This window comes from Macaca mulatta, chromosome 14 (assembly GCF_049350105.2).
Source record: "Macaca mulatta isolate MMU2019108-1 chromosome 14, T2T-MMU8v2.0, whole genome shotgun sequence".
NCBI lineage: Eukaryota > Metazoa > Chordata > Mammalia > Primates > Cercopithecidae > Macaca > Macaca mulatta.
The window spans coordinates 12,668,901-12,679,964 of NC_133419.1; the positions used below are offsets into that span (position 1 = coordinate 12,668,901).

Sequence of the window (11,064 nt, forward strand, 5' to 3'; positions counted from 1 at the left end):
CATCAGAGCCCACAGGTTAAGTAAGGCTCAGTCCCACAAGAATGCCCCCACTTCGGCCGGGCGCGGTGGCTCAAGCCTGTAATCCCAGCACTTTGGGAGGCCGAGACGGGCGGATCATGAGGTCAGGAGATCGAGACCATCCTGGCTAACACGGTGAAACCCCGTCTCTACTAAAAAATACAAAAAAACTAGCCGGGCGAGGTGGTGGGCGCCTGTAGTCCCAGCTACTTGGGAGGCTGAGGCAGGAGAATGGCGTGAACCCGGGAGGCGGAGCTTGCAGTGAGCCGAGATCGCCCCACTGCACTCCAGCCTGGGCGACAGAGCGAGACTCCGTCCCAAAAAAAAAAAAAAAAAAAAAAAAGAATGCCCCCACTTCAAATGCTGATCGCAAGTCTGGCTCTGTGGTACTTCTGACCCACTGGCTATGAATCAGAGATTCCCACAGCCCTCTCCTTGGGTTCAGTAATTTGTTAGGATGGCTCATAGAACTCAGGAAGACAGTTTACTTACTAGATTGCTGGTTTATTACAAAAGGAAAGAACTCTAGAATAGCCAGATGGAAGAGACGCATAGGGCAAAACAAAAGGAAAGAACTCTAGAATAGCCAGATGGAAGAGACGCATAGGACAATGCATAGAAAAGAGCCAGGGAGCTTCCATGTCCTCCCTGGTGTAGACCAAAAGTAATATTCTAAGTCCCCTAATAGACTGAATGAACCCTCCTCTCGGCCAAGGGGATTCCAAACTAAACCTGAAAAACTAGTTCAGGTCGTAATTGGAAGAGGTGTTTGGACATGCTTCATTATACTCTCCTCCCTTTGGAATTCAGGCACAATTGACAAGTGTGAAAGGAAAATAAATCTTGGATCGCCAAGTTAGTGTAAACCCAGAAAATTTGAGACAGTTCTTAGTTAATTTAGAAAGTTTATTTTGCCAGGTTGAGAACACGTGCCTGTAACAACACAGCCTCAGGAGGTCCTGACAACATGTGCTCAAGGTGGTCAGAGCACAGTTTGGTTTTATACATTTTAGGGAGACGTGAGACATCAATCAGTATGTGTAAGATGTACACTGGTTTGGTCCAGAAAGGTGGGACTACTCTAAGCAGGGGAGTGGACTTCCAGGTCATAGGTAGATGAGAGACAACCAATTACATTCTTTTGAGTTTCTGATTAACCTTTCACTAAATGCATAATTTACATGTGAGAGGAGGGTAGAGGAATAGTCACGTATGCCTTAGTCTGGCTCAGTGAAACAATATGGCGGGACAACTCAAAGCAGGGAGGGGCTTACAGGTCATAGGTAGACAAGAGACAAATGGATGCATTCTTTTGAGTTTCTCATGAGTCTCTCTAAAGGAGGCAATCAGATATGCATTTGTCTCAGTGAGCAGAGCAGTGACTTTGATTAGAATGGGAAGCAGGCTTGCCCTAAGCCCCAGCTTGACTTTTGCCTTTAGCTGAGTGATTTGGGGGCCCAAGATACTTTCCTTTCACATTTCCTCCTTTTTCTTTTTAAAAATCTTTTAGAGAAAGCATTTTAGAAAAAAATGAGTCTATCGTCTCAGGTTTCATCTGATCTCTCATGGCTAGGAAGGTTTATTTCTAGACAAGTAGGTCCTGAGTTATTAGGAAAACTCATTTTTAGAAAGTTGTGAAGTGTCATGTCCTACGAAGAGAAAATGGGGGAGGAAGGGAGAACAACAACAACAAACAAAAGCACAATCCTGGAAAATCGCTATAAGCCACATGACTCTGAAGTCCATACATCGGTAGGCAGGTATGTAAGTGGCTTACGTCTGTAAATAGTTGCTGTTACTTTCTTCTGAAGTTGTCTAGATTCAGTTTGCAGGGCTTGACGAAAGCACAGCTTAGTTTTCCGTGACTCTAAATTAGAAAAAAATGGAAAAAAGAAGAAAAAAATTGAAAACATTATTTTGAAGACTTGTAGCCAAGAAAAATTAGAATTCAGTCCAAACTGTAGAAAATAATAAAATTGAAAAATATTAGGCAAGACTAGACTCTAACAACAGGTGTGCTATAGTCCTTGAAACAGTTTTTCTCTTTCCAGTTTTCTTTTCTCTTTTTTTTGAGATGCAGTCTCGCTCTGTCATCCAGGTTGGAGTACAGTGGCATGATCTCGTCTCACTGCAACAGAAGAATTCACGCCATTCTCCTGCCTCAGCCTTCCCAGTAGCTGGGTCTACAGGTGTCCGCCACCACGCCCAGCTAATTTTTTGTATTTTTAGTAGAGACAGGGTTTCACCATGTTGGCCAGGATGGTCTCCATCTCCTGACCTTGTGATCCGGCCGCCTCGGCCTCCCACAGTGCTGGGATTACAGGCGTGAGCCACCGTGCCCGGCCGAAACTTTGTAGTGCTTTTGAGACAGAGTAGAGACAGGGCATGGCTTCAGCTCACCCCCACTACAGCATCCTGTCATGCATCCCCACTGACACCTCTACCTTGCTGATGTATCCACTATTGCCAACACGTTAGTCATACAAAGTAAATTGCCATTTTGTATTCATCTTCTGTGCTCTCACAATGTTTACCCAGGCCTTTTACTTAGAATTCCGGGAACTGGCCTTAGGAGGTCCAAAATATCAAACCAACATTGTGTGTGGAGTGTCCCTCCTCAGGAAAGAATACAGATTTGTTGCCGTTGGCCAGACCACCTGGTGGTCCATTATTCAAGATAACCCTCACAGCAAGATGCTGACCTGCACACCCTACCCGTCACGTGCTTTGCTCAGCCCAGCCTGCCTACCCTACCCGAGGTCAATTCCAACACTTTGCCTAAGAGAAAAACCCTGCAGGCTTTTTTCGGAGTCAGTCAGGAAACTCTTTCATTTGTGTTGTGTACCTTATGCCCAGGCATAAGCTCCAATGAAGCCTTGTTGGCAAATTCTTTTAGCCTCATGTCAACTTCTATAGCAATGAGAGTCTAAGAACTTGTGGTTGGTAACCATTTCCCACTTTGATTCTGGGCTTAGTCGCATGACTTGCCTTGATCAATAGGAGTCTAAGAGATACAAGACAAGCACAGGCTTGAAATGGGGTTGCACACGGGACTTTCCTGCTCTGCCACTGGCGTGTGAGCAGACACAGGCTAGTCTGTGGGAAGTGAATCCTGCAAACCAGAGCTGAGTAACTCGTCACTCCAGCTGAGGTCATTGCAGGCTAGCCAACTGCCAATGGATCCCAAGGCCATCACAGATGCCTAGTTGACCTGCGGCTGACCAGACACATGAGTGAGCCCAGCTGAAACCACCCACACACAGCCTTGATCAGCTGAACCCAGGACAGAGGGCCTGGCAGCTGTTTATTGCTGTATGCCCCTGAACTTTGGTGGTGGTCTGTCACACAGTATTCCGGCAATAGAAAACTGATACTATGGACACATGAATTTTAAAAATTGCTTTTGCCAAAACTGGCTAAGGAATATTTTTATTCTTCTGAGGGCAGTTAAGGTTTCTGATAAGGAGAGTCTGAACAGAGCACAGAAATCTGGAACTCCAGGAGTGGGGGATGCAGCATCAGATTCCATCTTGAATTTCCACTAAAATACTTTGTACTCACAGTGGAACTCAATAAAGATCTGTATTTCGGCCGGGCGCGGTGGCTCAAGCCTGTAATCCCAGCACTTTGGGAGGCCGAGACGGGCGGATCACAAGGTCAGGAGATCGAGACCATCCTGGCTAACACGGTGAAACCCCATCTCTACTAAAAAATACAAAAAACTAGCCGGGCGAGGTGGCGGGCGCCTGTAGTCCCAGCTACTCAGGAGGCTGAGGCAGGAGAATGGTGTGAACCCGGGAGGCGGAGCTTGCAGTGAGCCAAGATCACGCCACTGCACTCCAGCCTGGGCGGCAGAGCGAGACTCTGTCTCAAAAAAAAAAAAAAAAGATCTGTATTTCATCTGTGGCTCAATCTTCCCTCTGGGTCAAGTAGATGCTAAGCTGGACGTTAGCATACCTCTTAACCATGAAGAGATCTAGCTAGACAGACAGACTCCACCATTTATGGAACAAGAATTCAATTTATTCTCTATTTATAAAACATTTTTTAAAAGTGCCTTGGTTATAAAAATCTAAATGTCTGCGGTGTGATCGGTCAGTAGCATGTAACTATCACTCTTCGCATCCTTTGGTCATCGGGAGATCCTTTGGGGCTGGGAGGTCCTTCTGTCCCAGGCTAAAGGAAGAGCTTCACAAGGGTAAGAGCCACAGAATTCTCAGCAAGAAAGGCGGGTCAGGGAGAATGAATGGTACAGAGAGGAAAGGATGGAAAGGGGGTGGAACGGAGGTAGGAGGCAAGGAAGGGATGCTGCACTGGAGACCGATGGGGACACTCTGATTTGCAAGAGGTAAGATCTTCCTTCTTGAATGCTGAACACAGCTGGTCTGAACCTTCCTTGGAAAGTCCAGCTGTTTCCTCATGCATAGGGCCAACTCTCCCTGCAGAGCAGCAAACGTAGCTTCTATCAGGAAGGAAAAGTATCCATCAGTGTGACAAGAGGTCACCTTCGAACTTGCATGAACTCCTTGCGCAGCCACAAAGAGTCCTGGTAGAAGTGAGGGTCGCCTAGTCTTATGGCTGTCCGTTTATAGAAGTAGCAGTACAACACTGCCGCTGCAGGGAGGAAGCAGAAGAGAAGCCTCAGGGGTGCTCCTGAGTATCATTTCAGGTTAAGAACAGAACCTAATGAGGCTGGGCAGCTCTGCCTCCTGATTTCCCATGGTCTTCCAGCAAGGGCAGGGGCAGTAATCCCTCCTGTTCCTGGTGTGGCTGTTGCAACCATCCCAAACCAGCTGGGACAGGGCTGAGAAGCCGGAATCAAGGGCCTTACTGAAAGAGACACATGTGGGACCCAAGAGAGGACTGATCTTGCTCTGGTCCTTACCTAGTCTCTGGAATACAAACAGCGTTTGAAGTCCATCTGTCCATATGAAGCTGTTGGAGTTTTTCCAGCGTAAGTTCTGAAGGAGATGTGAGACACACAAAAGTTAATGGCCACAAGAGGCCCTAATGTCTCCAACTTGGTTAGCTGCAGATGCCAGTTGGTTTAAAATCACGCTAACCTCTCCCTCCTTTCTGCAACCCCAACGAGTGTTTCTCGAAGGAGCCTCAAGCTCCCTTTTTTGCTGCAAAGGGAATATCCTTTTAACTTTGAGGGAGGAAGTATGAACTAAGTTATTTATCCTCTTTCATTCTATAACCTTTGCCAAGGAGAAATGATATACTCATTATCTCAGGAGTTCAGCTGGTCACTGTCTTGCCTTGAAAAACGCTGGCTCAGCTCTTGTCAGATAAAGACTTTGGTGCACTCAGGGTTTAATGAGATTAACGGCTTTTATAGTACAAAGCTAGGACCTATTTTGGCTCCAGGAACCAGAGCACAGAATCCTCTTCAGGAAGCACCCAGAGACTCTGGTGTTGCTTTGCTTCTTTCCTGGGAGTTCTACTTCTCTCTGTGGAATCACAAGCGCAACCTAACAGGGGGTTCGGGTGTGAAAGTGGCTTTAATAATGAAGTGACAACTACAGAACCCTGAGGTTTTAAAGAGTTCAATTCAATCGAGTGCATGAGAAACATATAAGATATTCAAAGAGCTGGAAGAATTTGTGAAGCAGAAGAAATCTGAAACCATGGACACTGGATCTGATCTGAGGCCTATGTTAGAACCAAAGGGAGGCATCTTGGAGGCCGGTTCTCCTAGTTAAAGTGATGGGAGCTCGGCAGAGGGCATGGAGCGCTCAAGGGCAAGCAGCAATCCTGCTTGGCTACTTCCCAGAAATGGCCACTGCCTACAGCATTAGCCATGGGGCACTGATGCCTAAGAATAACCTGTATCGACATCCACCTGCCCAAATAACTAATGATGAAACACATTCAACTACCTGTTTTAGCCCTGGTAGGCCTGTTTGGGGCAAAGGTGAATTGCATGTTCTGGAAGAGTCCGGTGACTCTTGGACAAGGCTGTTTTTCAACACTTAAGGTTGGTCAAGAGCACCTTATGAAACTCTCACATGCCCAGAGTTCCAACTCAAACCACTTTCATTTCACCTGTTCTCTATGAAGGATTGCCTGAGATGTCAAAGAATGAAGCTGAGTTCCCAGAGAAAAGATATCCCAGTGGCCGGGTGCGGTGGCTCATGCCTGTAATCCCAGCCCTTTCAGAGGCCGAGGCGGAAGGATCACGAGGTCAAGAGATTGAGACCATCCTGGCCAACATGGTGAAACCCTGTCTCTACTAAAAATACAAAAATTAGCTGGGCATGGTGGCGTGTGCCTATAATCCCAGGTACTCAGGAGGCTGAGGCAGGAGAATTGCTTGAACCTGGGAAGCAGAGGTTGCAGTGAGCTGAGATTGTGCCACTGCACTCCAGCGTGGCGACAGAGTGCAACTCCATCTCAAAAAAAAAAAAAAAGGAAAGAAAAGTTATCCCTAGCCCTTTAGGGATTCAGGAATTCAGAGTTCAGCCTGGGCACAGTGACTCACGCCTGTAATTCCAGCACTTTGGGAGGCAGAAGCAGGAGAATCGCTTGAGCTCAGGAGTTCGAGACCAGCCTTGGTAACATAGTAAGACCCCATCTCTATTTAAAATAAAAATTAAAAAAAGAATCCAGACTTCCACTCTTACCATGACCCAGACATGAAGGGAGATGCTGAGGGCAAAGTACACAGCTGTCAGGATGATGGTCCCTTTGAACTTATGGAATAGGAGGTTGACCAGGCCAGCCTGGAAGACGAAGGTGTTGAAGAACATGAGGAAAATGATGATGATGTTGAAGAGGACTGCAATATCCTGGATGCTGTAGACATAAAAAAAGTATAACCAATGGAGGCCTGTGTGAGGACCCAAGAGCAGGTACTATGTCCTGAGGGACACCACGAGGCCTGTCCTTTCCTGTGAGATAGGCATCTGACATCTTAAACCCTCACAGAGATAACATGGGTTTTGGGACCTGAATGACAGGAAGCTAAAATTACCTAAAATTACCCACTGGCCCCATCAGTTAGATTGCAGTCCATAGTCAAGGCTTTCCTGCTCTGATACTCTCTTTATTTTTAAAATTTCTTCTATACATAGTCCTATAGAAGATTCTCTGAGACTCTTCTTTTTCGAGACAGGGTCTCATTCTGTTGCCCAGACTGGAGTGCAGTGGTATGATCACAGCTCACTGCAGCGACTTCCTGGGCTCAAGTGATCCTCCCGCCTCACCCTCCTGAGTAGCTGGGACCACAGGTGTGTGCCACTATACTCAGCTAATTAAAAAAAAAATAGCTCATGCCTGTAATTCCAGCACTTTGGAAGGCTGAGGTGGGTGGATCACTTGAGGTCAAGAGTTTGAGACCAGCCTGGCCAACATGGCAAAACCCCATCTCTACTAAAAATAGAAAAATTAGCTGGGTGTGGTAAATTAGCGGGGTGTGGTAGTGCACGCCTATAATCCCTGCTACTAGGGAGGCTGAGGCAGAATTGCTTGAACCCAGGGGGCGGAGGTTGCAGTGAGCTGAGATTGTGCCATGCCACTGCACTCCAGCCTGGTGACAGAGCTAGACTCCGTCTCAAAAAAAAAAAAAACAACAACTATTTTTTAGTAGAAACAAGGCCTCACTATGTTGCCCAGGCTATCTGACACTCTTAACATTTTTTTTTGTTTTTGGAGATGAAGTCTTGTTCTGTTGCCCAGGCTGGAGTACAGTGGCATGATCATGGCTCACTGCAACCTCTGCCTCCCAGGTTCAAGCAATTCTTCTGCCTCAGCCTCCCAAGTAGCTAGAATTACAGGCATGTGACACCACGCCCATCTAATTTTTGTATTTTTAGTAGTGATGGGGTTTCTCCATGTTGGTCAGGCTGATCTCGAATTCCTGACCTCGGGTGATCTGCCCACCTTGGCCTCCCAAAGTGTTGGGATTACAAGTATGAGCCACCGTGCCTGCTTTTTTTTTTTGAGATAGGGTCTTTGTCACCTGGTTGGAGTGCAGTGGCATGATCATGTCTCACTGTAGCCTTGAACTCCTGGGCTTAAGTAATCCTTCTACCTCAGCATCCTGAATCACTGGGATTACAGGTGTGTGGCACCACGCCTAGCTAATTTTGCAAATTTTTATTAGGTACGGACAGGGTCTTGCTATGTTGCCCAGGCTGGTCCTTAAACTCCCAGCCTCAAAAGATCCTCCTGCCTTGGTCTCCCAAAGTCCTGGGATTAAGGGTGTGAGCCACTGTACCCAGCCTACTAATAACTTTAGACACTAAATCACCACTGTCAGGGCCTTTGAATTGCTTGGGTTCAGCTTTCCAGAGTGCCTTACTGCACGCACATGAAGAGCACAAGCTGGATGACAGGAGCCTTTCGGAGCAGTTCTGAGAAGGAATTGACAAAGAGGTCATAGGACAGCAGCAGGAACTGCAGCGAGAGCACCAGGCTGTAGTTACTGGTCTGGAGCATCTTCCTTCTGTTTTCTTGGGCCCCCAAGGGCACATCCCACAGTTCCCAGAAAACAGCTCCTGGCTCTCTCCCTACCACTAAGGGAGATGCTTCTAGTTCCTTTGAATCAGAGCTGTTTCCCTTGCTCTAAGGCAAGCACCTGTTGGGGCGAAAAAATAAGCAAGGTTAGAAGTGTATTAATACCATAAACATTTACTGAGGACCTACTGTGTGCCAGGTACCACTCCAGTCGCATGGGATACTTTAGTGAAAAAACCAACAACCAAAAATCCCCAAGAAGTCATTTATTCTAGGACCTTCACCAACTTTTCTCCATGCCTGGAACCTTCTAAATGCAGAGCTGTCTCTAACCAAAGGAACCTAGTAGTATTACTGAGAAGAATGACTGCCTGGTCATGTAGTAGCAGTGGTAACAAAAATGGCAGCAAATCCTTACACATTGCTTACAATGTGCCAGGGGGTGTTCTACAAGCACTAACATTATTTAAACCTCACAAGGTAGATGATATAATACATTATTACCTTCTCCATTTTACAGATGAGAAAACTGAGGCCAAGAGAGGTAAAATAATTTGTCCAAGGTCACATCGTTAGTAAGTAGCAGAGATGGTATTCGGATGCAGGCTGCCTGGGTCCACAGTCTATGCTCTTAACTACTAGACTTAAGCTGTCTCTTACAGAACTAATAGACCGATACTTAACTAGGCAGGAAAAATGCCGGCACAGAAGTGTGAAGTGCCTGTGTGAAGTGCGGTAGGCAGAAAAAGCAGAGAGGAAATAGGGGTCTCCCGGAAGGCTTTATCTTTAGGGTTATGGTAGCAACACAGTGGCAGTTGTTTCTTTTCATCTATTCCAAGACCCACAGGTTGCTCTGGGGGTGTCCTATGACCCTGCTGCTGTGCCAAATCTATAAAGAAATTTCAAAATGCTTTGAGTATTAGCGATTAAATTAGCATCGGTAAAATGTTTTGCAATGTATAAGCTCTTTTCATATTTCTAACCTTACTTAATCCTACAACCATCTTGAGAAGTAGCCATTATAATGTATATTATCCCCATTTTACACAGAGGCTCCAGAGGGTTAAGGCACCTCCTCCACCTCAGCTGGTGAAGTCCCACCTTACTGGACGTATGTACGCGCTTTCCTCATTCATTTTATATATATATATATATATATATATAATGAATATATATACACACCCACACATATATATATGAAGAGAGAATATATATACACATATATATATATGCGGGGGGGAGAGAGAGAGAGAGAGTCTTGCTCTGTTGCCAGGCTGGAGTGCAGCGGCATGATCTCGGCTCACTGCAACCTCCACCTCTCGGGTTCAAGCGATTCTCCTGCCTCAGCCTCCCGTGTACCTGGGACTACAGGCGCGTGCCACCACGCCTGGCTAATTTTTTGTATTTTTAGTAAAGACGGGGTTTCACATGTTAGCCAGGATGGTCTTGATCTCCTGACCTGGTGATCCGCCCGCCTCGGCCTCCCAAAGTGCTGGGATTACAGGCGTGAGCCACCGCGCCCGGCCGCATTAAATAATACTGATAGCTACTACCTAGGTACCCACACCACGATAAACTTGTCAACCAAGATCATTTCCTTTAATCCTCCCTACAACTCTGCAAGGTGGGAATTATTCCCATTCTACAGGAAAGGACACAGGAGTCAGAGTTCAAGGCATTCCTCCAGGTCTCAAGTCAGCAGAACCAGGCTTCGTAACTGCGACGCCAAATCCGTGCTCTTAATCACTACTCACAGGCCACCATCCAGGGCTGTTTTGAGGATCCGTTATGCAGAAACGCCCATGGCTGTCTCTACGTACGACGATCCCCTCCAGTTTAGGGCAGTGGGGATTCGCAAGCTCATGAAGCTCTTTAATTCGTCCACCGCTACCTGCCGCCTTCCCTTTGTACCTAGGGCAGTATTCTTCACGCCTCCCAATCCATTTAAAAACAAGGCTTCCTTGGCAAACAACAACAAAGCATAAAACCCAAGCCCAAAACAACAGCACCAAAAATTCTGACTTCTGGTCTCTTAACCCACTTCTCGTCAATCACTCTCACCTCCAAACGCCAACGTCGGTTGTCATGGGGACACCGTCCCGGCTTCCGGAAGCCGGCTTTAAATCCCGGAAGTAAAGGGAGGACGCGGGCCACGTCTGCGCCGTGCTGCCTGCTAGTCTTCCCGCTCAATCGCCAGTCCGGCCGCCATGTTGGAGCCTTCGCCGTTCGGGGCGCGGCCTGCTCCGGGCCCTCCCAGCTTCGCCGCTAGCTGACTTAGGGCTCCCGCCCACACTGCGCATGGCCTTGCTTAGGGCCGGCTAGTGGTGGGAGGCTTCGCGTTCACCTGAGCGTTTCCGTCCCCTCTAGATGGGGGATGAGAGGCGAAGCTGATGAATCACAGCAGTCCTGGACCCTGACTTCGGACCTGGGGAAGAAACGCCGAGGAGGAACGGGAGTTAGGGGGCTAGCACCTTGGCGCGCTGGGAGCCGGCAACCCCGGGCTTCTGGACTTCACTTCCCAGGAGGCCTCGCGCGCGACCGGAAGTGCTGCGAGCCTATAAGAAGGCGAGCCGGCGCCAGCCCGCT

General features: G+C 47.4%; 1 protein-coding gene across 10 annotated transcripts; it reads right to left on the bottom strand.

Moving 5' to 3' along the window:
- Positions 1-501: 501 nt before the first annotated feature.
- On the bottom strand, positions 502-10,713 carry TMEM138 (transmembrane protein 138). Of its 10 annotated transcripts, none has more exons than XM_077962715.1 (6): positions 10,540-10,713; positions 8,333-8,599; positions 6,645-6,816; positions 4,904-4,979; positions 4,524-4,632; positions 502-1,885 (listed from the first exon to the last, which is right to left on the bottom strand). In XM_077962715.1, exons 2-6 carry the CDS (start codon positions 8,458-8,460, stop codon positions 1,870-1,872), a joined length of 501 nt encoding a protein of 166 aa, XP_077818841.1. In that variant the 5' UTR covers positions 8,461-8,599; positions 10,540-10,713; the 3' UTR covers positions 502-1,869. The 10 variants fall into 10 exon arrangements, with proteins under 10 accessions (XP_077818841.1, XP_028689205.2, XP_014969515.2 ...); XM_028833372.2 differs by having other exon boundaries at positions 10,233-10,563; XM_015114029.3 differs by lacking the exon at positions 4,524-4,632.
- Between the last annotated feature and the right edge of the window lie 351 nt (positions 10,714-11,064).

Coding starts and splice junctions, on each gene's coding strand:
- TMEM138 (XM_015114027.3), bottom strand. CDS start 8,460: ATGCTCCAGACCAGTAACTACAGCCTGGTGCTCTCGCTGCAGTTCCTG. Junction 6,817..8,332: donor ATCCAGCTTGTGCTCTTCAT/GTGCGTGCAGTA, acceptor TTATGTCTACAG/CATCCAGGATATTGCAGTCC. Junction 4,481..4,903: donor GTTTGTATTCCAGAGACTAG/GTAAGGACCAGA, acceptor CCTTCCTGATAG/AAGCTACGTTTGCTGCTCTG.